We start from the raw sequence: 27,910 nt of genomic DNA on the forward strand, positions 1-27,910 counted from the left end.
TCTCTCAATAAATATAAATTATACATTTCTAGATCTTACAATTAAAAGTACCTTGATCACAATAAAACAACATTCTTCAGGAATGATTAAGTTGTTAATAAGTTTTGTACAATCTTTTTTTGGTATAGTAATAAATTTAGACACATTCTTATATCCTAAATAATACACAATAATACACAATATAATTGATTTTTTCTTTCTCAAAACTAGAGGTACAAATGTATTTTTTGTTTTTTTTTTTGCTTTTTGGCACACACCTTAAAATATGCTTTCTTATCCTCGAGCTTATGGTTCACTACTTTCCAATGCATGGAAATAAGATCGGAAATGGAGATTCATTTTCATGATTTTTTAATGGAGTTGGTGGTCTAGGATCTGGTTCTGTGCAACCAATTAACCAATAGGTTATGACTTTTCCCTTTCCCTTGAGTTCAACTTCACCACGAAGTTCCATTTCGAATGTACCAAATTTATCAAAAATCTCCTTAGCCGCTGGTGAAACATGGATTTTCAGTGCTAAAGTTACAAAATAACCAAAATTAAACTGAGAATAGTTAGAAAAATACCAAAAATAACTTACGTAAACCCGATGACTCCATTCGAGAAGCCGTATTCACTGTGTCTCCAAATAAACAATAGTGTGGCATTTTTTGACCCACAACTCCGGCACACACCGGTCCAGCATGAATACCAATACGGATTTTCAATTGACACTCAGGTTTGTGTTTAATACTGAAAGATTTCACGGCATCTAAAATTGCAAGTGCCATAAGACCGATTTCACGGGTATGATCATCGCCATTTCGTTCCGGAAGACCTGATACCACCATGTAAGCATCTCCTATAGTTTCAACCTAATTTATAGGGTAGACCGAAATACTAAAATTTGACTATACAAATTGATAAATTTACCTTATAAACATCATAGAATCCAATAATTCGATCAAATGTACTATAAAGGTCATTTAGAAAGCTAACAACTTCCATTGGACCACTTTGAGCACAAAGGGCTGTAAAGCCCACAATATCACTAAAATATATCGTCACGCATTCAAATTGTTCAGGTTGCACCATTTCACCAGCTAAAAGTTGAGTTGCGACGGGTCTTGGAAGAACTTGATACAATAATTCTTCAGTTCTTCGTTTTTCCATGCTAAGCTGTTCCGTTTTCTCTTCGACTAGACTTTCTAAATTATTTGCATATTGTTCCATACGACGGAGTAGGTCATCCATAAGATTCTCACAGAATCCTCTGAAAAGTTTAAAAGTTTTTTAAGTACACTTTGGTACCGTTTCAAGGATCTTACTTCATAATAAGTCGAACAGTTGATCGAATTGTTACAAAAGCTGGTCGATCATCTGGATTATCTGCCCAACATTTGCTCATTAGATCGAGAACATCGGGTGGACAGTCTCGTTGGCCAACGAAAGGTCGAAAAGGCGATGGAGACTCATGGGCCTCAACTCGATTTAAAATTGTTTGAACATCCATAAATTGGCGAGCAGTTTCATAGGGACCCCCACGTACTACGATTTCTTCAAGAATTATAGCAAAAGAGTAAACATCTCCCTTCTGTGTGGCAGGGTTGCCAGGTAGAATTGTTAATGGAAGAAGTTCTGGTGCAATCCATAGAAAATCTTTAAGAAAAATTCAATCAATTACCTTTAAAAAACTAAGTGAAAATATTGCTTCTTTAAAGCCTTATAGAAGCTAATTTTGCTTCTGTAAAGTTTTATAGACTCAAAATTGTTAATGGAGTGATTTACTGTTATAATAATTTTGATCCTTTAGAAAATCTGAAGGAGTAGTCAGTGTTCGAAGTCCAAAATCTGATATTTTCAAAACAAATCGTCCATCAATCAAACAGTTACAAGATCTTAGCTTCCCATGAACTTGCACATCACTATTGTGAAGGTAGGCCATTCCCTGGAATCAAATTGATATCAGGATAACCGAGAAACCTTTGAGTACCCTCTTACCTTAACAATATCATGTATCAATGACATACGAAAATTCCAATCCAATTGAATCGCCTCATTCTCAAGGACATCTTTGAGACTTCCTTTAGGGCAGTATTCAGTTAAAATCAAAACTGTTGGCCGTGGAAGATCTATACATGCACCAACAAATCGAACAGTATTCTCATGACAAACATCACGTGCTTGTTTAATTTCCCACAGGAGAGTCGATGTTATGTCGACTTTCTTTTTTGCAATTTTTTTTATTGCCACTCTTTCACCTTTGTATATGCCAATTGTTGTGAATACTTGAGTTAGTGGTAAAGATGTGCAACTGGCTATGGACGCTCTACCTGAGTGTACTCCATATTGTTGAAGAGACAAGTTCTTAGTGTCCGTAAAGAATTTTAAAAGCTTTAAATATAATTTAAGTGATTATATTCAAAGGAAAGATTATGTACCTCAGCATTTAACTTTTGTAGACCAACTTTACTTCCAAAAAGTCGTCCAACTTCAAGTAGAACTTCATCGGGACGCACTCGCCATGACATATTGTTTAATTCGCTGTTTAATTTTAATTGCCTACAAAAAAAAAAGGAAATAAAAGATCATATTTGTATTTGCAGGTATATTTTTTAAGCCCTTGCAAAATTAGATGCAAAATTTGTGTCAACGCTTTTTCTTATTAAAAAAATTTAAATAATTGTTCCTTCTTATAGAATTCTGTTTTGGCTTAAAAATATCAGAAAAAGTCTTATACGGTATTTCAAAAATGTCAAAGTTGAAAAGTTTTTGAAGTGAAAGCCAATCGTAGTATAAATTTCATACTCTGGCAACCAAAATATGTGAGGTTTTAATTTTTCGTTCTCTAAAAAATGCATTTGATGTCACTCAAAACAGTCATTTAAAGAACTCAATACAGTCATACAGAATTTGTGATTTATTACACCGGCATACAAAATAAAAAAAGTGTCATGTACCAGGAACCAGACCTGTCTTTCTATATGTTTTTAGGCACGCTGAATCCGAATTTCAAGTCCGTTTGGACCGGTCACCCTCCAGTTTTGAGCTGTGACTGCATTTTGTTTGGATTTTTATGACTTTTTTGGAGTTTTTTGCATTTTTCTCAAAATTGAAGGGTGTTCGGGCAAAACGGACTTGAAATTCGAATTCAGCGGGTCCAAAAACATATAGAAAGATAGGTCTGGTTCCTGGTACATGGAAATTTATTTTTTATGTGCCGGGGATGAAAGCGACATTTCGCGACAGTGCCAGCAAACCAAAAAAAAGTTGTATGTACCAGGAACAAGACCTATCTTTCTATATGTTTTTGGACCCTCTGAATCCGAATTTCAAGTCCGTTTTGCCCGGTCACCCTCCAGTTTTGAGAAAAATGTAAAAAAGACCCCAAAAACGGCAGGGCCAAACGGACTTGAAATTCGGATTAAGCGTGCCCAAAAACATATAGAAAAATAGGTCTGGTTCCTGGTACATGACACTTTTTTTTATTTTGTGTGCCGGTGTTATTAGCGGTACCATTGGACCGTTTTCTTGATTTCTTACTTTTCCAACATGACTAAATTGATTTAAATGATTAAAAAAGAAAATGTCTGATTAGTCATAATATCAAAATGTTTTAAAAAATTCAAAATTCTCAAAAATATTACAAATTTTTGTTTTACCCATTTGAAAATGGGTTGATAAATCTTTTTGAAATTCAGTTTTTGTGTGTGGAAAAATAGTTTCTTGAGAATAGCATGCCAATTTTTTTTATTTTTGAATTTTTTTGTAAAAAAAAAAGCTTTGTATTACAAAAAAAAAACCGTTTCTACAATTAAAAAAAAAAAAAAACAATCTCGAAATACTTTTTTTTTAATACTTTATTGTTTTAAAAACAATTTTAAATCTTTATTACATATATGTTTTACAATTAATTTTAAAGTTAAGGAAAAAAAGCTTCAACATTATAAGCAACTTTAACCAAAAAAATATGTGACTATCTTAGGGACATAACCATATTTATAAAAAATAAAAAATTATTTTACTCTTTATTTTGAGAGACTTTTCTAATTTTTCCGTCAAATTAATAGTTTTTAGCCAGGGTAGTGGCGTTCTCGGAATTAAGCCTTTCTTATATCCTACCTTCAGATCTAAAAAAAATCAGCCTTCCTGTTCTTCGTTTTACGAAATGCTTACCTTTCCTTCTTTAAAAATGCAACTTCTCCTTACGGAAATCTCTGTCGAGGACATTAATATCTTGAGCTAAATTTTAAATATTCATTTTAAATCTCGCAACCCAAATATCCGATTTAATATTGTTGCGTAATAGTTATCTGTATGTAAATGATTAAACTTCTCTAATTAGCTTATTAACTTTGTGGCATGTGTAGTGGTTAATTGGAACTTTTTGAAATACATATTTATAGCAATTAAGTAAGATTTGCGTGCATGAAGGTATATAGAATCGAACTCTTTCAAAGGTTAAGGATAAAATACCTACTCTTTTTCAAAAATATCCTACACTTTGACATCGATTTATATGAATTATTATTATATATTTGATATATTTATTTTATATTATATATTTTATATTATTTATATTTGAGCATTTTATTTTTAATTCAAATATACAAAATACAATTATGGTAAAATTAAAAAATCTCAACTCACACAGAAATTCGAAAATTTGGGTAAAAAATAAAGATATTTGTTTCGTTCAGTTGCATATTGAGTTGAAATTGTTTGAATTTTGTTTCGGTTAAAAATTAACAAAGCAAAATGTCCAACAATATTTAAAAAATATGTTGTTTTATTATGTTCAAATAACTCTACAAAATATTCTACGGCCTCAGAAAAGTGTTTTTTTATTTTCATTTTTTTGTCCAATTTAGAGATACATTTTTTTCAAAAACATTTAACAGTGTTTATATATACGGACCAATTTGTCAGCACTTTTTTAAATGCAATTTATACTCTACATGGGACTAGAAAAATAATCATAACCGAAGAAAGTTCTGTTTTTTGTTTTTTATTGCGGTACACTGTGGTGTATGCGTACTTTTTTGAGGTACTGAATTACATGGGCAATAATTGTGGAATAAAATTTCAAAAAAAAAATATATTTTTTAAATTGAATAACTACTAGAATAAAATTGAAATTTGCAAGAACTAGCGCGATAATTCAACGAATTTGTCTAAGAGTGATTTTTCAGTTAGTAAACATTAAGAACTTTGGTCTCTGCTACTATAAATACTGCTTAATTTTCTAAAACTACATAAATTTTATTTAGGTACGATTATTTTCTTAATATAAATATTAATGATTTCAAAAACAGCCAGAAATTTATTTGTATACTTACTTGCACATCAAATAAACAACCAGTGTTGCAAATCCAAGAAAAATCGCAAAAGCAAACGTCACATACATAATGATCATTTCTGTAAAAAAAAAAATCCAGAACCCAAAATAAACAAAACCCAAAAAAAAAAAATCAAATTTAATTCATCTAAACAAAATAATTACCCACCATTGCCATGACAAGCGGGCGAATTTCCCAAAAACCCACACTTTGGAATATCTGGCGGAGGTCCTTCCCGCCCACCAGGCCAATGAATTCGTTTCCCACTTACTGACGTATAATTTCTGCACAACATACATAGAGATTGGGTAAAATAATTTCCATATCAATCAGGATTAAAAAAAAAAAAAACAGAAAAACAAACAAAAAAAAAGGAAAATCCAACCGTACCGGTTGATGCCGTAGTAGTGTGCGACCACCTCGAACCTTCCTGTGATTGGATCCAGGTCGAGAATTGAATAATCAGCATCTCGATCCCCATTGTCATCTATCCGCACGTGTCCAGTAATTCCTATGGGGAGTTGATAAATTATACAAAATATTTTATTACTTCTTTTGTTTTGTTTATTTTTTTTTGTCAATCTCCTAAGCCAGACAAAGACACATATATATATATCCTTCGTGTATAACATTTTTTGTTTACCATGAAAATCCCGATTCCACATGCGTCTAGTTATAGCCATACCATCCCGTATATCCTCACCTTCGGTAAGTGTTTCATTTAAAGCCATGCCAAGAAGATAAACTCCATCGTAAAAGGCGCCAATAAATATGTTTACCTGTTTAAGTTTGTTTATCATCGGCATTTTGTTAAATGAACATTTTTCTCAGTTTCTCAAGTCGTCACAGAAAAATTATACCTCTTCATCCTTACTAAAAGTGTAATTGTAATTCCTTGCTGCTACATCTCGCACATTGTCTGCGAATCCTTGAAATTTCGGACTTGTTGGCTGAAGAAGAGAAACCCGAAGTAATGCTTCGTAGGCTTTGCGGGCTTTTGTGTCATCAACATCGCCCATCTCCCAATCGTGGTCACCCCAATAAGAGCTCTATATACGTAAAATTTGCCAGACAAAATAGAATAAATAAAATAGATTTGGAATGGTATAGGCATTGTCGTCTTTGTTTACCTGAAATATTTCAACATCCAAAAATACCCAGTCACCTTTTGTCATCTCCAAAGCGTGAGCGGCTAACATAAATTTTCGAACAAGAGTTCCTCGAACGGAAAGGATGACAACTTTAAAGAAACAACACAAAAATTTACATTTAAATGAAAATGTTTCCCCAATTAAATTTTGGCAGCCGAGGGATATAAAAAAACAAGACAATGTCGCATAGATTTACTCAAAATACTAACATGATTTAAGAACTTCAAAGGAAAGGTGGTTTTTAAGACGCAGAAAAGGTAGGATTTAGCTGTTAAAAATCTATCAATAGCTTTTATACAATTAAGGCACGACAACTTTGGATTTAAAGGATCTTGAGTAACATAGGCCATAACTTAAAAACATATTTTCTTAGACTTAAAATTGTTGTTATTTTTTCGGTAGCCTAACTTGCCTTTATTTTACATTCCTTTATTGAAGGTATGTGAAAACGTACGAAGGAATAATGCCAACATTTGAGATGCTAATGGCTGTGAAAGGAGTAATACAAACCAATGTTGGTATCAGGTTATTAGCTTTTGTACATAGAAACCTTTTTAAAATTAAAACTCATAACATTAGGTTTTTTAGAAATTAAAAAAGGAAAAATGTTTTGAATTTGTATTTAAGTTCGTAATGCCTGTAACAAAAATAGTAAACAAATTAAGGTTCGATTAAGAAGGAAGATTTGCATGTAGGATTTAAATACAAAAATTTGAACTATTTGCCCATATTCTGTGTTAATAGTATAAAGTTATTGTTATCAAAATTATATTAATTGTACATATTTTTTGATACCGAAATCAACAAAATATTAAGTTTTCATGTTTATTTGTGAAAAAATAGAATTAAACGAATCAAAATTGTATTTGTAAGAACTTTAAAATTACACTTGTTTACAAAAAAAATAAAAATTTTTGGACACCAAGTGCCGTTATACTTTTCATATAAATTTGAATCCAGGAAACTCAAAAATCTTATAAAATAAATGTTTATGGACACGTTTCAGCATACTTAGTAGTAAACGATCAATCTGAATAGAAAAACCGGCACCGGGAAGCTGAATAAAAAAGCAACAAACACTGGAATAACTTTTTCTGAGTCACTCCAGATGCAATGTATCAAAACGTTTTTAAAAATCGATTTTTTAAAGGAAATTTTTGCCAACAAAATTTCTCATTGAAATAAAAAATCTTAATCTTTCGAATCCTCATAGTTTTATATTTTGTATGTATAGTGCACTTTTTGGCAAAGATAACAAGATAATTTTCTTCAAAATCTATGCATAAGTTATAAGGATATGATAATTTGTGTAACGATCAATATTTTCGACTCTTTTTGTTACTTTTTGTTACTTTTTGTGTTTTGTCTATAACTTGAAAGGGAAGCCGAATTTGAAAATTTATATTAAGTAACTAGCTAACCCCCACCCGCTGCGCTGAGTGCACTTTTTATGTTTCTGAAATCAATGCAACAATTTTAAATGATATAAACGCACAACTTTTTTGCCAACAAAACGGTTGACCTTATCACAAATGAAAGCAATGTATTAAATTACCAAACTGAGTTTTTGAATTCATTAGATATACCAGGACTGATGCCGCCACATCATTTAGCGCGGAATGTAGTAGCGCCCATTACCTATAATGCTTCGGAACATACAGCAACCTAAACTTTGCAATGTACAAGACTTGTCTTGAAGAAGTTAATGGCTAATTGAAGCTTCCATTTTTTGTGGAAAATTCAATGGCGAAGATGTGTCTCAAGGTCCAACGATTCTGTCAGATTTCCCATTTGAATTTAAGAGTCTTCAATTTTCTGACACATTGGCATTTGCTATAACCATAAATAAGGCACAAGGTCTATCTTTAAAAATATGTGGTATTAATTTAGAGAATCCTGTTTTTTCTCATGGTCAACTACATATAGGTACATATGTTGGCTGTTAGCGGGTAAGAAAACCATCTGCTCTATTCACATACATATATCAAAGATAGAAAAACAAAAAATGGTGTGTATCAAAAAGCCTTGCCATATTATTAGGCCCAAGCAAAAAAATACAATATTTTGGTTCATGCTGCTAAATCTTTAAAGTTTTTGTCGAAATGTCTCAAATTTTTTTGTGTTTCATTTACCTGCGCTTATCATGTAGATACGGATTGCCTTAAAAAAAGTCAAAGAATTCATACTTTTTGATACAAAATAACGTACAAAAAGGGATATGTTCCAAAAGACGTTTCCTATGGAATTCATGCCTGGCGAATTATCAGACCTTAGATTTGTATATCGAGGTATAACGTGACATTCTTAACGTTATGACAAGGACCCAGTCTTGCATAGATATAGAAGCTTCTAGCCTCGAGCCTATTCTGTAATCGTAGAATCAAAACGTTCCCAAGCTCCTTTTTGTGTTGGCCTGGAGCATTTCCCTTAAATAGCAGAACAGCCCTGAAATAGCAAAACAGCCCATAATTCTTTAACGCCGGGTACAAAGGGGTTAAGTCACAAAATTGCATTTTCGGGATTTTGGTGAAATAAGAATAATCTTTTTTTTCTGTTTTATTTGCTTTTAAAAACATAAATTAAGAGCAACTCTTTCCTATAAAAATAAGAGGATCAATGCTCAAAAGTTCATCGATTTTCATACATTAGCTCAACTTCAATCGCATTTTCCTGCAAACTATCATTTACGACTTAACCCCTTTGTACCCGGTGGCAGAGAATTATCAGATGATGTTATTTTATTCAAACAACGTACTGCTTGTCTGGTCTTATACAAAAAAAAAACTACTCCAAATCTTTGAACATTACGTACTGTCCAGACGATCAGAGCTTCTATGTTTATGCAAGTTGCGATCCTTGCCATAAAGTTAAACATGTCACGTTATTCCTCCTTGCATGGTGTCATACACGTACTTCGGGAATTAGTATGCACAAATATTCTTAATCCAACGCTGTGTGAAGATGGGAGAAAAGGTATTATTTTTTTTATACAAACCATCTACATAATATTATTAATACCTTTCAAACAAAAAAAAAATTACCAAAATCGGACCAGCCAACCGCGAGTTTATCGGCCACACACACTTAACGAACTCTATTTTATATATGTATAAGATTTTTTTTGTAGAAAATTAAATTTCCTATTTTTCTAAGATTATTGAGAAGAGAGTTTTTAACTGATTCAAAACACTCTACTCTATTTATTGAATTCCTTGGACAAGTTGATTGATGTTTAGGTTTTCGTTCAGGATATAAATAGAATTATTGAATATGCTGAGAGGACAGCTCTGAAAAAGTTGAACATCATTATTTATTTCATTTAAGTACAGGGAAAATAATAAAGGTCCTAGAATATATTCCTGTGGGACTCCACTTTTGACTGTTAAAAACTCAGATCGTTTTTGCTCAGTTGTGACACTTTACCGTATTACACAGGGATATTAAAAATTATTTAAGTCACAGTCATTGAATACTTATACTCGGTTTAAGACTTTCTGCACAGGATTAAATAATTGACTATATCAAAAGCCTTTGGGAAATCTAATAGCGTTAATTCACTTATAATAACACTTTAAATAGTGTATATGAACTGTTGCTTTGTCATTTTCTCTTTTTTGGTTTATAGTCAAACATCTTAAAAACCAATTTTACAACATCATCGGTCAACAGTTTAGTAGGTCTCTTAACCAGCATAACAATGAAATAAAGTTCGCACACTAGAACGATTAAATATCGTAAGATCAAAAAGTTTTAACGATCCAACAAAATTTGTTGTAAAAGGAATATTTTCTATCGAACCGACTATTTGTCGGCCGACTGTTTACTAGTGGTATTATCCGAATAAATTATCGGCCAAAAGAAAATCTATAGTGTTGAGTGGGCTCTTACTGGAAGAGCAATTGAATCCAGCCCAGCCGGGCATTGTAAATCATTTATGTATGTATTTTGTCATAAATAAATTATAATAGTTTAATTTTCAACACATTGACCAATAATATGGATATCAAAGAAGTAAACAAAAGGGTGCATTTTAATGATTCTTCTAAATGATAATAACACACACCGAAGGGCTGTTAGATTTTATAGCAAATTTTTAATGAAGTCAAAGGAATACACAAGAAGGGGAAAATCATGTATCATATTGACTGAATTAATGTCAACTACTGTACAATTTTGGACATCATTGCTAAGTTTTGAAGTTTATCGGAGGGTGAATAAAATTTAAGGATTTTGCTTTATCATTGGAATAAATGGGATTTATGTTTTCACTTTAACGATTCGTTTAAGTTTTTCATTTATTATAATTACAATGAGATAACCAAATTGTTTGAGTCAAAATGTGTTGATTCCCAGGTTATTGAATAAATAGTTTTTGAACCAAAAGCGTAAATCCAAAAAATTATTGTGTTAGAAAGCTTTCCATTGTCCTCTTATAAATTTGGAAAAAATGTTGTAAAGTTTTTCTTCACACTAAAAACAGCGCCAAATAAAGTAATTCAACAGTTGACTAAGCCCACTCCAACCAAAAAAAAAGCCCTTCTACAAAATTCCAGTAAGGATGAAATTTCAAAGTTAAAAAATAATCTAACTCTTGAAGAAAGTATTAATTTAAACATTTTAAAATTTAGTGATAAAGTTTAAGCAAGAAATTCATTTTTCTCACCTCTTGCATACATACTGGCATCCCTTAAATAATTTTCATATGGTTCCTGTTCATTTCCGTTCAACTCTCGAACAAAACTTAATAAACCTTCTTGTCGCAAACCGTATTCCAAGTTTTTTCCTATACAAAATAAAAAAAAAAGTAAAAGGACAAATTTAATTAAAGCCAATGTCATTTGCTCTTAGCCATAATTAAAACATTACCTACTGTCAATGAAAACAAATCCGATCTGTCCACAATTAGAGCCACATGCTTCCAATCAAATTGACGAAATACACTTGCAAACACCAATTTCAATCTACACTGACAATAGGACATTCGCGTGAGTGTTGGATATTTTGATTTGTCCTTAAACATTCCCTAAAAATAAAAACACAAAAAAAAAAACAAAAAGATAGACAAGAAAAAAAGACTTATTATAAGGATTTGTGTGTGTGTTGGGTGGGTTTTTTTTTTTTGTTTAGTTATATCCAACGGATAGGCGCATCGCCATCGTGAAATTCCTTAACATCAAATAAATTAAATAAATATACATTGTTTCTATGACAAACATTCTAACCGAGAGATACGAGACACGACATCAATTAACTACAACAAATGGAATCAATTTTGTAATGCATGCAATTAGAAAGGAAGCGACTCAAGGATCTATGTATAACTTGAATGCAATTTCAAGTGTTGTTTCTCTCGTTTCGAACAAAGTAGAACACGCAATCGACTCGAACATTGGATGATTAACTTTATTACACTAACGCCAAAAGCCATTAATGTCCTTTGATCCTTATTATGAGGAGGATGTAGGTAGTAAGTACACTTTGGTGCATGCGAGGAACACCACTTAAAATGATTTATAGCTCGTTGGTGTCTTCGCATACAGATTGACGTTTTTTTTTTAGTGTTTTTCTTTAAACTTTAAGGAAATATCAATCAATATTGTACTTAAAAAAAATATTGTAGAACTTAACAAAATTGAAATGAAAAAAAATAAGATAATTAAATCAAAAGGATAACAAAACATCCTGTTGAAATGCTTTCATAAAGTTCAAAACTCATGATGAACCTAATCTAGTAAAGCAAATCGTATATTTTTAAACAAAGGTAATTATAATAGGGGTGCCTACTTTGTTCCGAGACTTAAACAATTAATTTTATGGTGGGATCCCTAAAAAATTCTAATTGCTTGCTGAGAGAAAGGTTAATGAAATACGCTCTCATAAGGTTAAGTACATGGGCTTTGGAGTTTTCTAATTATGATTGAAATGAAACCATCAAGATATGTAATTTAAGTGTTTAGTCTACGCCTTTGGGGGTTTTTACATCGAAATGTTTACATATTTAAGTCTGTTTAAGCCAATTTAAAAAAAAGGTATAAATTGTTTTGTAAGCTTCACTGAACTTTAAAGAAATAATAGACCTGAAGACCTGAGGTGTTCTACTCCTTGAGTAAAAAAAATAACACTGAAAATTATAGGAAGTTATGTTTTAATGTTAAGCTAGGTAAAGGTTCGTCATGAATATTCAAATATCTAAGTAGCTTACAGTTTATGTTTTTGAAGTACAATACATTGGATTACATTGGACTAAAAATAAAAAAATTTCAATAAAGGGGTAAAGGTTTACAATGTTATGTACTCCATAGATTATGACAAAAGAAAGCAGAATATGAACCGTAACTTCTTTAACCCTTTGTTCCCGGAGTAACTTTTTTTAAAAAAATTTTTCACGAAAAATTACAAAAATCTTGAGAAAAAGTTTTGATATTTTCTAATTACACACCAAAACGAAAAAATAATGATTGAACTAGTAATTACATTGTATAAGGAATGTTTTGAGCTGAGAGTACAAAAGTTGAAGTCCATTTTTTAGTCAAAAAAACTTAAAGATAAAAATGCGCGTACAAGCCAATGTGTTTTAACAAAAAGTCTTATTAAACTAGTATTTAGATTGGAAAAGCAAATTTTTTGACGAAAAACATGTTTACATATTCCATAGATTGAAGAACCATTATAATCATTCTCGTTCAGTGTTACCGTTATTTAATTTTATAGTTCTAAGCAAAAAACTACTTGAAAAATTGAGAAAACCCTCACAAAATACCCTGACTTAAAATAGCTTTAAAGATTCTCAAACTGTAAAACGATTATCATCGATTCGATTATCGTTTTCAAAATTACGGAATTACCCCCCTGAATTTTTTTAACTAAATATTAACTTTTATACAGATATTAAATTTTTTGTTGGTCGTACTACTCAAAATGCAATAGCTCATGCAATAATTTTCAAATTTTTGTTGTTGCAATAAGAAATAAAAAATAATTAATAGGTGGTTTCATGGTGAAACCACTAGGAAGCAAAGGGTTAAGAAGGTGAAGACTTTTTAAAATTTTGTTTATCGCAACAAGATCAAATTTCAAAAGAGGTTAAAACAAGTCATCAAATCAAAAGCGTTCAAGAGTTAAGGAGTTAACTTAAATGCCAGCCCATTTGCCGGCGTTTTCTGATGAAATTGAGTCATCGAATAAGTAAACTATGCCCAACATGGAAAGATTGCAATAAATCAATCCATCCAATGAAAGACCGTAAAAAATTATGTACTTCTGACAAAAAATTATTGAGATAGCTGTATATTATGAATATTGAAAATATTGTTAGAAATGATAAAATAAATCCTGTGAAAGTTACAGCTCTTTATATTAATACGAAGAACTGTTGATGGCAAATTTCAATTTTTTATGTGATTTACATGGGGAAAATTGTGCTTTTAAGTTTAGTCAAAAAGGCTAAAACAAATTATTTTCTGGTATAAAATTGAACGCTCTACAAAAACGCCATATAATTTTTTTTTTTATAAACGAACACGAAAAATGAACAAAAATTTTGTTTAGTTGAGGAAAAAATAATTTGAATTTATTGAAAAATTCTAGTACGGTAGTATTACAAAATTGACAGTTAAATAAAAGGGTCTGGGAAATAAAAACATACTAAGTATTAGAGTAACTAAAGCAAATTATTAGGGAACCCGGCCGAACAGCTCTGATTTTGACAATTTTTTTTTTTCAAACGTTGGTAATTAAAAATACTTTAAAGTCTATAGATTAAAAATTGCCGGTGTTGCCGTATTGTTTTTTAAAATTAAAATTAATTTTTTTTTAACAAAACCATTTTTTTTGCTTAAATTTCATAAAACAAATGATAGCAAAAGATTCTCTAGGTAATTTAAGGAAAATATATGTATAAAAGGCAGTAAGGGACAATCTTCCATCGTTTAAGCAATAAATGCAATTTTCTAACATTCTGACCTCAAACACAAAAAAAAATATTTTGAAAACAACGGCAACACCTACAATATTTTATAATACATTTTTAAAAAGCCAGAAGCTCATTCTTATCTCTTAAATTTAAACCCACTAAATTTAAGCAAGACTTTTTGAAAAAATGGTCCTCAAACTCAGAATTAAAAAAAAAAATGTTATTAGAAAAATTTAAAATGACTTTTTTCCAAACTTTTTCTAATAAAATATGAATTTATTTAAAATAAACTTTTGGCCATAAATATTATCAGTTGAATTTCGAAGCAAAAAAGGTAAAATATATCACACTTTTGAAAAAAAAAAGAAAAATTACTTCAATTTCAATGGTTTTTTTTATTAAAACTGAATTTTTGCATTGAAATAATTAATTTTCTCAAAGACTGTGGTAAATAGGAACTTTAAATTTTTGCTATTTAACTTTCAACAGTAAGGGTTATTAAATGAATAAAAAATAATTTTATGTTTAGATGTTGAACTTTACAAAAAAAAAAATAAGTTACATTTTTTTTCAAAACTTTTATTAAAAACAGTTCTTCGAAAATGAAATACTTTTTAATTTTTTTCATAAACCGTAATACATATTGACATTTCCTTTTATAATTTGAAATCATAATAAATGCGGCCAAAAAAATTTGAAAATAGATGCATTTTATATGACGACCAAGTTTAAAAATCGACATGTTAAAATTTTTTCAATAATTTTTTTTTTTTCAAAAATTACCATTCTTTCAAAAGCCGTTCATTCAATTAACTTAATTTTAATTTTACATATATGACTAAGCTTCTAGCTTTTAAAAAATGTATATTTGAATATTGTAGGTGTTGCCGTTGTGTTCAAATATTTTTTTTTGTGTTTGAAGTCAATTAATAAGAAAATTGCATCTATCGCTTGAACTATGGAAGATTGTCCCTCACTCACATATATTTTTTTTCCTTGAATTTCCTAGACAATCTTTTGGTATCAATAAATTTGTGAAATTTAAGAAAAATTTTTGAAAAAAATTTGTTTTTGTTCACAAAAATCTTCAATTAAATTTAAAAAATCAAAACGGCAACACCAGCAATTTTTAATCTATAGACTTTAAAGTATTTTTAATTACCAACGTTTGAAAAAAAGATCATCAAAATCTAAGCTTTAGTTACTCCACTAATACATAGATAATTATGTAGTGACAAAATATCAAAAAAGCTTTTTGGGGCTTTCCTGTGTGGCCATTTTGTTTATGAATAAGTTGACTGACTGACGTAATGGAGTCAAGTTTGTAAATTATTTACGTGGGATTTTTAAAAAAATGTTTCGAAAAACTGCAGTTCTTGATATTTCATAGATAAAGATTCCTCAAATTTCGATACCAAATGTGTGTGGGAAGAATTTAAAATTATATTGAATTCTATAAACCAAATTTAAGGACTTTATTCTAGTCCAGAGTTTTTATTTATATGTAAAATACAATTTTGTTTCGCTCCATTAACACCCAATACACACACGTTTGCAAAGTAGGCCCTTACATTTTTTAATCTTTTGAAAAAACTAAAAATTGTATCTCCATTTTCCAACACCTTAAATTTATATCACGCATTCATGTGGCTTAAAGCTGACACAATAATACCTTCATAAAATATATTTATACTGTCTGGAAACGAAAGGCTAAAGGTATAAGGTACAACCGAACTCAATATAATATTATGTTGCCCAGATAATATTACACGATGCTAAAGCAGAGTAAAAATTCTTTGAATTCTAACCACAGACAGTTTCATGGAAAATATATTTTCACATGTTCTTGAATTTTCCACACAAACCTTGTATCACAGATAAAATCTATCTGATTTCATTCTATTCCCTTTGGCTACAATCAATGAATTCATTACATTTAATTATTCGATTGGACTTAAAAGTCGTTCCACGTATATATTCTCAATAGCTCTTAGGACATACTGGCAACCAAATAGGAAGAGAGACTGCAAACCAAAAGCGATTATACCTAAATCACCTCTCAATCAAAGTGGACCATAATAGAGCTACAATTCTGCTGTGCAGTGTCAGGGTCGTCCTTCGAATGCCACCGCCACCACACCTTTGACAAAAGTGTAGGTAGAAAGGTAAGATTGTAGATTACAGGTAAACTTATTCGAGTTTAAGTAATTTTAGGAAATTAAAGATCAATTTCAACTCAGCAGGTATTTGTACATTGTTTTTGACTTATATATAGCTGCTGTCAAAGCAAAGTATTTGTACCTAAATTTTCTGAAAACTAAACCCAAAACAAAAACAAACAAAAATGTCGTCAAAACAAAGGCGTTTCAATGAATAAATATCGAATCCTATTATTATAATATATTTGTAAGTCAGAGATTATTTTTATGAATTGATTTATTAAAAATCCTAAATAAACACATAAATAAAGAAATCACTCATGGTAAATATTGGGGATTGGGGAATGAAAATAAATTTGTTGTTTTTTTTTTTGTTGACAAATTGGCATGCAATGAATTTTGTTTTTTATATTAAATTGATTTATTTTAAATTATGTCAACACACACACACACAAAATAAAAACACTTGAATATATTTTTTTTGGGGATAAAACAAAATCATCAATAGATGTAAATGTTAGATACTTACTGTGCTTTCATTTTTCCATTTATGTATTTTTCCAAGAATTCCTGATGTGACTGTCAACTCACCCTCAGAAGGGGGCTGTGGTGAACAAAAAAAGATATTTATAAAAGGGTCAAAATAATATTTTGAAACAAAAACATTTTAATGAAGTGGCATAATATTAAATCTTATCAAAATTTCAAATAAACACAGATTCTACTGAATTTTAAACAGAAATAATCTAAAGGAAATCTTTTTCATTATAATGGTCTTGAAAACATGAATCCTTTTGAATCCTAAACAAGTCAATTAATTTTTTTAAAGAAACTGTTATCAAAAGTAATTTAAAGTTATCTAAATTTCCGGAAATCAGATTTCAATCTGAGGTCAAATATTTTTGAAAAAAGACAAAAATAGACCCGTATTTGTGTTTTCCGGTCTGTATTTCGGTTAAACTGAACTTTAATTTGAACTTCGATTTACAAAGATTTGATTTTGATAATTTTTCATAGTTCAGGATTTTAAAAAAGGAACAAGAATGTATGTATAATAGATCCCAGATTTATATTTTTTTTTTTTTCAATAAATTCTAATTGTTACACATATTTTCATTCAAAGAACCTTCTTTTTTCGTTCGTAATCCTAAAGTTATTCAATCAATGCTTTCTTAAATAAAACATTAACGTTGGCTTTTTGTAAACACAAATAATACTCGTGAAAAGTGAATCAGTATACCAATTTACCGGATATTTATGTTCTTACAAATTGCCGGCTATAATACCTACCTAGACTAAGGCAGGACAAAGTCAAACGCGATGTTGCCTCTTTTTTGTCTGTAAACAACACCTTCTTGTGTTCTTAATTCATTTACAATAAGAAAATCCTCAGTAATGAACAGTGGAACAGATTACTGACATTTGAACGAAATCAACAAATTAATATAAAAGGGTTGAAATTCATAAACACTCACACAGAGAAAAATAGACCACATAAAATAGAACAAAAACAATAAGATTTCTCTATGGTTTTCATCCAAGAAGGAAACCTTATTAAAATAATCGGGTTTTCCTTATTGTTTTAAAATCTGCAAAAAAATAAAAAAAACGATGACCAGGCTGGGAATCGAACTGGAGACTTCAAATCATTAGTCGCCCACCTTACCACCTGAACCAACCTGCCTTGAAAATATTGATCGCGATTTTTGTTCTAGTGCTAAGTTGCAAAAAAAATCAACTTTTCAGTCAAATTTTAATAAGATTTTCTCTATAAAAATAATAAGAAATCTCCTTAAAAAAACCTTTTTAATCGTTGATTTTAATAAGATTTCCTTATGAAATGTATGGACGGTAAAACAATATGGCAATCTGTTAGTTTTTAGCGGGTCATATTTTTCTCTGTGCAGGATAGTTTAAAAAAATGGTAAAAGTGATTTTCAAACGAAAAAATTTGTATTCTTAAAATTGACATTGAACTTTTAAAGTTTTTTTTTTCACATAGGGTAAGTCTAATATGAGCTTTATATCTTCAAGGAAAATGCTACTGACCCATATCATCTATTAATTGATGCACTTAAAAAAAAACCATTGCATTTTGCTCAAACCCAAAGTCATTTTAATAGACTTTGTCACGAAGGAGCGATTCAAAACAAACAAACAAAAAAACCAAAAGGGTGGCTTTAGGATAGCGATTCTGATCCAACCCTTTGAAGTGCCATAGTTTCGGCGAGTCTTAAAAATAAGTTGAGAAGCAATCCGTTTACGGTTGATTCTAGGAATCTCTTTAATGTATTCCATTTTAACGATCAATCAAATGTCCTTCTTTTGTGTTTCACCTCTATTTTAGATTTCAAAACAATATCAGATCGAAAAAATATTACACTGATTTTATAGATCCATCCACAAAAAAAAGTTAATTGGGTTGATTGGTCAGCGATAGAATAGATTCAAATATATTAAAATATTACACATACACCACAGTGACCCACTTCAGTAACAGTAAAAAAGTTAAGGAACAAAAAAAATTAACACAAAAATAATAATTATAATAATTACCCTGGTCTGCAAAATTTAACTTTTTTTTTCTCCTTCAAATAATTTTTTGATATTATGAAAGATTGGACTTTCATGAATCTAAATCTGGTTTCAGAAAAATTCTAACAGGTACCATTTTTGTAAGAAATGATTTTTGAAAAATGTGGGTAGTTTCTAAAAAATCACCTTTTTAGATTCATCTTAACTTGTATAAAATTAAAACTATTTGTCGCATTGAGAGGACTTATTCTTCATAATATGACCCATCAATTGACACCAAAAATGTCCTTTTACAATAATTTTTACTCATTTTTTAAAATACTGATTGACAAAAACATTTCGACATTTCGAAATTTCGAAATCCTTCACTTTTTAGTAAATCCTTCATGAACAAAAGCACCTTAATTAAGGAAAATGTAAAATAACAAAAAAATATTAAAAAGTCAAATATGTAAAGAAAACCATGATAAAATACATTAAACAAAATTTGTACGTGTTTTGTAATTTTATATAGGTACTATTTTTCTATTTAGAAATATCTTATTTGCAATATCTTATTTGTAATAAATCATTCAATAAGCTGCCTTGTAAACTCCATATTTATTTCTCCTAGAAACAAAAGTATATTTTCTTATAGTTTTTGATGTGCTGAGTTAGAATCCGAAGTCAAAAAAATTCTATCAACTCAGGATTTTAAGATATTCGCATTAAAGTATCAAAAAGTCAAGTTTTTTTTTAGAAAATTTCAAGAAAAAACACTATATCTTAAAAACCAGGGGTCGAATTACAGCATACGATTACGATCATTCGTTAACGTTTTTACTATTTGTGTCTCTATTTATTTACTAGAAAAAGATAGGGACACATAGCAACCATACGTTAACGAACGTATGCCGTAATTCGACCCCAGAGCTGACCGAAATTTTTTGAGTTCGGATTTAAAATCAGCACACTACATTAGAAAAGTATACAAGAGAAAGTATAAAAGTATAAAAGAGAAAGATATATTAATTTTTAGAGATCAGTTAGAAAGAAAAAAATAAGTTCTTTCATAAACCGTAACAATTTTAATTGAAAAAGATTACATTATGCCAAAATATTTCTTCGAAAACAGCAAAAAAAATGGGTTTTTGAGAATTTCTAACGGTAATTTCTAAAAAACGTGACGTGCTAGGTCAATTCTGACTTTGGATTCGGAATCAGCATACATAAATCCTTTAGAAAAGTATAGTTTTATTTAAAGCAGGATTTCCTTGCAGACCTGTGTTGTAGTTGAAATCGAATCATTTTTGATAAACGTTTTTTGCGCATTCGATCGTCAAGGGTGGGACACACGTATAAAGAATTTTTTGTCTCCCTTTCAAATTTTACACATAATTTTACAGAATGTACTTAGATTGTCCAAATTCCAAAAATAATGATGTCAATATAATTACATTAGAATTTGGGGACTAAAAACTTGCAACTTGAGTCGTTCTAATCTCTTCTCTGTTTCCAAATATATGATTATTTTAGCTATCTTATACTTGACTTTTAAATATCACTTAATGTTAATGGTTGACATTTTTGAAATAATTTTATCGTAAGTAAATTATTATGAAGTAAGAAGAAAGGTAGGCCGAAAAAATCCTGGTACAAAAAATTACGCATACACCACAGTGACCAGTTTCAATAAATGTTCTAATATGCTATTTCTGAGATATTTTTCTTTTGTTTTTTTTTTTTCAATTCAGGCATTACTCTAAATGCAAAACATGTATTTCATCAAAAATTATTAGTAAATAAACTATTTATCTTTTAATGTAAACATTTATTTATTTGGTCATATTGCAAATTCAAACTAAATTTTAGTGAAACTGCTTCCACTGTAACATGTAACTAACTACCCTTCATACAGATTCGAGAATATTAACTTTGAAGTTTTTTTTTTTAATTTTTGTGAATTTTATGTACGTGTGTACGTTTAAGGGATTTAATAGAATTTCGACTTATAAATCTCTGCAGACAGAAGTTCGCGAGAGTTTATTATAAGAACATATTTTGCTGATATTTAAAAGATAAATAAGTGCCACAAGAATTTATTTTATTTTTCATCGCAAAACAGCTTTAAAAAAAAGATCAGAACACAATACAAAAGGGAACGCGTGCTCTTGAACTTGAAATCCTAGATGCTTTGGGATATTTATTATAGATGATGGTACTTGTTGCTTCTTCAGTAAAATAAATTTTTGATTAAATCCATCTTGGAGGAGATTTTCATTTTAATATTGGATTTTTTTCCAACACAGTAGAAGTAGATTATTGTATTGAAAAATAACCCTGACCTACGCATATTATTTTTAAAGACATATGAATGTTATCGAATTATTTATTCAAAGAAAAATCAAATTGAAATTAAGAAAAGAAAAAAATCAAAGACAAATAATCGAACAAGATAATTTTCTAGAAACCGACTTTAAAAATTAAAAGATGAAATTTCTTTTTTTTTTTTCTCAAAAAAGTCTCTTAAGGATATTAAAGGATCTCTCTATTTAGTATAATCTTACCTGATCTCCCATTCCAGTAATAATTGGAGTATTCCAATATGCTGCTAACCGTGCAACAGGTTCAAGTGCAAAAGCACAAGCTGGTCCAACAAATGCTATCACATCGTCCTTAAAATGCATATCAGCTGCTAAACCTGGAGCCCTTGCTCCCGAACATGATGGATAGCTAAAGAAATGTTTAAGGAAAATAAAACAAATTCAAATTTAATGATCTAAACATAAGCACTTTGACTTTAAAACAATAAAACTTGAGATTAAGATGAAATCTTTCAAAATATTCCTCCTTTCGTGTTATATTTGAATAACGTGCATAATTTAATGCCTGCTTACACGGGCAATTAAATTTTCTCAGATATAATTCTCTTAACGACACACAGCCGTCGTCGGTCGATCGTCTCCAAAGTCTTAAGAGTTGTTCAACGGAGTGCAAATAACCAAGCTGTTTTGCAATTTGAATATTTGTTTTATAGTTTAAGAGGTTAGAGTTGTACATAAAACATAAATATAAGCAGTAAAACAGTAAAACAGTCCCCAACTAACACAACAGCTTCTGTACATTGAAGTCTCACAGGTTCTTCTTTTTATACCGCCTGTATTGAGCTTGCTTTAAAATTTAACTGCTTATAGAAGTAGGAACTTGTTTAATAACTTCTAATAAGTTGTTCGGATAAGCTTGGTTAATGAATTTATAGAAGCTTTACAGAAATTACCAAGTTTTGTGTTTGATTTTTGGTTTTGATATTGAATAATCTAGCTCCGACAATTTTTGGTTTTGACATTGACTAATTTATCTCGGACAATATTATTAATGGATCTACTAAAAACTAAAGGAATGTTATATTTAATTTGAGATTAAAAGATAAAATAATTCATGATTTAAAATCAAATTAAAGAAATTAAATTAATTTCTAAAAGACATATGTATATTAAAGAGAGCTCTTCCCAAGCTATCTGTCAAATCCCAAAGCTTTAGTAGAGCTTCTGTAAAGCTTCGTTTAAGCTTCTTATATACCTTATAAGTACATTCTTATAAAGGGTCAAACTTGTATAACGTTCTCCTTTTTCCATGCTCAACAACCTTACTAAAGTTAAAAAGAAGCTGAAATGTATCTTCTGTAATACCTTTAACGAAGCTGAAATGTAAGTTGGGTCCTCGAAGAAATGGTTTTTCGAAATCACAACCTTTCTTCTCAGACGATAATCATTACAAAATAGATATATCCTAGTCGTACCTCGCTTGGACTTTTCTCAGTGTTATATTATGGGGTTTCAAAAACTCTTCGTTAATCGCATCCAAGGCCAAATCAACAGCCGGTCCACATCTTTCCAAATCAAAAGGTGAATCTAGTAGAAAATAAAATTTCAAAAAAAAAAAAAAAATAAAAACCTAAATCTATAAAACTCGACACGCTTTTCGCAATAAATCACAAAATAATACTCACCCAAATGTGAAGCCATCAAAACGCCAACGTAAAATACCGTCATGCCAGCATCTTCATAGTCTGATGACAATTCCCTTTTTGTGATTCTCCATGATTTTTGTTGTTGTTGTTCACTACCCGCCACTTGTTGTTCCAAAATCCCTGTAGATGACCCAGTTCCATTGACATCCTTTGGTATATCTTCCCAAAATCCATCATCGAAGTAAATTTTTTTCGATTCATAAACTATGCCGAATGTTTTAATGGCCACAAGGAGACAAAAGCCGATTGTAAAAGATAAGAAATTTCCTCGCATTGCAAGGATGTTTCTTGGACGAGGGTGATTTTTTTGGAGTAGGATGGGGTAAAAATGGGAAGGTATAGTAATAACTAAGATTTAGGATGGAGAATGGAAATGGGGGGATACACTTTTAGATGTTTATGGTTTTGTTAATGTGGAAAATAATGGCTTCTGAAGATACAAATAATATAATGATACTCGTCATAACGACTGAGAGAGGGTAAGTAACCAGGAACTCCTGTGAATTTAAAATTGATGAAATCAGTATTATTATTGACACTTGGTCACTGGCGTTATGATTATTACATTTTTATTATTATTATAGGTCATTAATAGAATTTTAATAGATACAAATGGTTTTAATACAAATTCAGATAAATTCACATTTTATTCCGTTATTTAAAATTGTTTTAATTTTTTTTGTACACCTTTTAATTAAATAAACAAATTTAAAAGAGGTTTATACTTCATACCATAAACCGTGTGTTAAATCTGGTAACTTTTAATTTTGGTTGAGTTTTGTATGGTTACAATGGCCCAATGAGCTTTTGGACAAAAGTGTCGAATGCAACATTGTCAAAAATAAAGTTTCACAAAAATTACGCGAATTTTTTCAATTTTTAATGATTATTTCAGTATAATCATTGTTTATCAACGCATAATTTTGATCTCAAAAGATTTTTTTTATTTTTTGTAAAACCTTTGTCACAATATTTTGATTAGTGAAACAAAAAAAAAAAATACATTTACTTTGATATCAAATAATTTGCATTGCTTCTAATGGAAAATGCATAAACTTCGCATGGTAATACCAGTGTGTTGCTGTACGTCTTTGGCACGATTCCCATATAATTTTGCCCTATCTACCTTGTTAGAAATTTCTAATTTTTGGAGTGTTGTCTATATATTTTTAAAAGTTTTGGACCTACATATAGAGCTGGGCATAAATTAATTTTGTGTTTATTTTTTTGTCTTATGTTAAAGAAAATTCGTTGTAAATCAATAAATTTTTTGGGAGTTAATCAGAAATTCGAAAAAAACCGTTCTATGGCAGATACCATCAAAAATGATTTGGGAAAAAAAAGTTTGTTCTCGAAAACAAATTGTCTAAAAACTAACGCTGGGCGAAAGCCATTTATCGTACAAAAACTTAATAGGTCTTGGTAATTGTTTCTTTCTTTTATCTTGCAGAAATTTATTTTGCTATAAAGGTCGCTTTTCAAGTAATAAGCCAATCATAAGAATAACGCATTTTTCTGAGTTTTCCACTATTCACATATTTGTAATGAAAAATTTTGCAATCCATAAATGAATCATTTATTTTCAAAACATGATAAGTCAACTTTTTTTCAAAATTCGTTTTTTTGACTGAATTGTTACTCTAGGGATAACTACGTCCATCTTTAAAATAATGAAGTATCTACTCCATCTATATCCGATTTTACAGCTAAGCGAAATATTTTTTTAGTATCAAAAACAGGATAAGTCCCGGACTTATCATCTTTTGAAAATAAACAACAGCTTTTTTATGAGTAAATGCTATATTAAGCTACTGGCTGAAAATCTTAAGTTTAAAGCGTCTTTAAAGTTAAAGAAGCACTCTGGACATTATATTTTAATCTCAAATACAATTTTGTGATAGACTAGGGATGAAAGCAAAATTGTGTACCCATTTTAAAACTAATTTCACATCCGTTTATTTTCACAGTATGATAAGTCCAAAAGCGTTTTTATTTTTTATCTTTTGAACTATCGCTCCAAAAATTAAAAACGAAACTGTATTTTATACCTAGGCTAAAGTTCTACAGAATATATTTTTTATAAATTTTGCTACACACATCAAAAGAAAATAGAACGTTTTTTTCTTCTCCTGCAAAATTTAAAATCATGGACTTATCATGTTTTGAAAATAAATGATTCAAATTTTCCCGAAGTTTCGTTTGTTTTTTTTTTTGCCAACATCTTCAGGGGTTTTAATTTACATAAATACATTTTTTTTTATAGAACATTGCCATAGTTTTTTGCTCTTATGTTAATAAATAAAATTTTATATTTTTGTCAAGCGTCAAATTTTATTTTTGTTTTGAATTTATAAATTCACATAAATATTGGAGCTTGCTTTCTATTGTAACGTAGATGAATTTTTGCCTGTTTTTACCGACTTCCAAAAAGGAGGAGGTATTCAATTCGTCTGTATTTTTTTTTTATGTTTGTTACCGCATAACTTTGGACTGAATGAACCAATTTTGATAATTCTTTTTGTATTGGAAAGCTGGTGGCTGCAGTGTGGTCCCATTTCAATTTCGTTAGCTTTAAGCCATAGTAACTATTTTAAAAACCATAAAACCCAGTTTTGATCCATGGAAGTCGGTTTTGTTTTTTGCTAAAAATGATTATTTGTGTTTGAAATAGATTTTAAGTGCCTTTACAGTTTTTAGATCGATTTCAACATTTAGAAATAAGCGTCCACAAGTCTCAGTTTAACGAATATAGTTACCATTAATTAAATACATATGTATGTTGCGTAACGTAAACGACATCAAATTAACCAAGTTTAAGCGTTTATTTTTACTTAAAACTTGATGAAAAGTTTGGCTGGGTGAATATCAATTTAGGAGTCAAGTTCGCAAACACTTGTTTACTCTTAACAAAGAATTATCTGCCTAAGTTTTTCAATGCAATAAATTCCATCTATTACTCTTTTTCCCAATAATCAAAAGTTACCATTTTTCATGGAATGCCCCATGCAATATTGCACTATTGAATCAAAACTGAAAAACTATTAAAAATAAATTATTTGAAAACTAGACAGTTCTTTGATTCTTCAAAAGGGGATAAAATCAATTTCCACTTTTTTGAAAAAAAAATATGCAGTTCTGTTTTTTATATATGAAAGTAAAAATAAACACTAAATACCGGGCCGTGAAAAAAGGGATGAAAACTCTAATTCACATGTAAAACAATAATTTCGCTTTTAGTTTCGTCGATTTTATAACATTTAACTTAATCTTGTCTTTCCTTTCCCATCTAAAAGTGAAGAAATAGGGCCCCTAACTCATGATTTTTTTGGAACGAATTTATAAAATCGTTCTTCTTTCCTAAACGAAACAATTTTTGTTTAACTGGTCTAACAAATTTTGAATTTCCAAAAAAAAAGTCTATATTAAATATTTTTACAAATGGTCCTTCACATTTGTTCTAAAATTTTGTAAGTTAAATACTTTGTTAGATTTTTTTTAATCTTTTTTTTTATTGTTTTGCCTTTTTTTAATGTTTTTTTTTACAAGATACGTGCAAATTTTATTAATAAAAATAATCATGTTTGATGGTGAAATCAAATGGTGTATTGAATTTGGAGAACAGGACCGTTAAAATAGTATTTTTTTATTTGAGCTCTAATATCTTCATTGTATTCTTAAATTAAAAGAACACTATTTGATATACATGTTTGTTATCTCACTTCGTAAATAATGCATTTTGGAGGCCTTATTTTAATACCACATTTAAATAAAGATGAAAATAAAACAACTTAAGGACAAATAACATTTATTTTTTTAAATGTCCAGCCCACATATAATTAAATCGTATTACAGCTTCATTACAAACATCTTTCTCCAAAAACAAAATCACTTCAAACAAATTCAATTAATCCCACACCGGCAAACAGGTTTAAAAACAAAAATCCAGTACACTCGGGCGTATGAGTGTTTTTTTTTTTCATTTAATTTCTATATTCAATTCAAAATAATTGTCACTGTCTACATTTATGTAATTTATAAAACATATTTAGCTAAAGGCAATTTTGTAAGATTCTTTTTAAATACAAACCCCGAAGGCTTACAACTGAAATGATACTGAGTTTTCCCAAGAAGTCCCATTGCACTTTTAAATTGTATAAAGACAAATACATTTTTTTTTTCATTCATTTTTAAATTTTCTAATAAATAAAAATAACTTTGCAAAAACTATTTTTATTCAAGTATTAAAAACCTCATAATTCGCAAAATTATTGATAAATACCTAATATCGATTCAAAATACAAAAAAAAAAAAAATAAACAATAATATCGTTTGAATCTCAAATTTTGTAAATTTAAACATACCCGTAATCAGAACTCTGCAATATCCATTAAACAATTGGAAACATTCAAAACACTTTCAATATTAAAATATCCACTTTTTAAAACAATTCTGACATTCAATTTTTTTTTTTTTTTTTTGTTTCAAAACAAAACCCCAACGGAAAGTGAAATTAATCCGCCACTTTTGCAACACTTTTCACAAACATATTTATTTATTTATTTATGTACTTAACCGACATTTTTCTGCTTATTTTAAAGACACAATTTTTTTTAAGGTGTGAAATCCTTTACAAATTTAAAGAAATTATATATTCTTTCTTCCGTACAAGCGCAAAGTCAAAGGATACAAAAGAAGTCAACAGTTGTTTTTAACAGAAAAGGATCCTTTCGTTACAACCGACCGGCAACGAATGAGCTTTCGAACCAACAAGAGGGTCCTTTTAAAAGTTTTTCCTCTCAAGACATTAAACCAGCATTGTGTTGTAA

The 27,910-nt window shown here is 29.7% G+C and overlaps 1 protein-coding gene across 1 annotated transcript; it reads right to left on the minus strand.

The window, feature by feature from the left end:
• Window positions 1-17: 17 nt before the first annotated feature.
• Window positions 18-27,808, minus strand: LOC129919852 (atrial natriuretic peptide receptor 1). Its single transcript, XM_056000943.1, has 20 exons — window positions 27,446-27,808; window positions 23,064-23,581; window positions 22,854-22,965; window positions 21,622-21,787; window positions 17,070-17,144; window positions 11,336-11,492; window positions 11,133-11,252; window positions 6,449-6,558; window positions 6,179-6,367; window positions 5,962-6,097; window positions 5,709-5,829; window positions 5,487-5,602; window positions 5,319-5,397; window positions 2,421-2,541; window positions 1,981-2,346; window positions 1,768-1,927; window positions 1,308-1,638; window positions 913-1,252; window positions 581-854; window positions 18-516 (listed from the first exon to the last, which is right to left on the minus strand). The coding sequence occupies exons 2-20, from the start codon at window positions 23,356-23,358 to the stop codon at window positions 296-298; spliced, it is 3,489 nt and encodes a 1,162-aa protein (XP_055856918.1). The 5' UTR covers window positions 23,359-23,581; window positions 27,446-27,808; the 3' UTR covers window positions 18-295.
• Between the last annotated feature and the right edge of the window lie 102 nt (window positions 27,809-27,910).

The sequence above is a fragment of the Episyrphus balteatus genome, chromosome 1, assembly GCF_945859705.1.
Source record: "Episyrphus balteatus chromosome 1, idEpiBalt1.1, whole genome shotgun sequence".
NCBI classification, from domain to species: domain Eukaryota; kingdom Metazoa; phylum Arthropoda; class Insecta; order Diptera; family Syrphidae; genus Episyrphus; species Episyrphus balteatus.

Bases quoted from the DNA above. Each gene is read 5' to 3' on its own strand.
- LOC129919852 (XM_056000943.1), bottom strand. From the start codon at position 23,358: ATGCGAGGAAATTTCTTATCTTTTACAATCGGCTTTTGTCTCCTTGTG. The intron at 21,788-22,853 runs GTACGACTAGGA...ACATTTCTTTAG, and splicing joins CTGAGAAAAGTCCAAGCGAG to CTATCCATCATGTTCGGGAG. The intron at 1,639-1,767 runs GTAAATCACTCC...TTTTTCTTAAAG, and splicing joins GGATCAAAATTATTATAACA to ATTTTCTATGGATTGCACCA.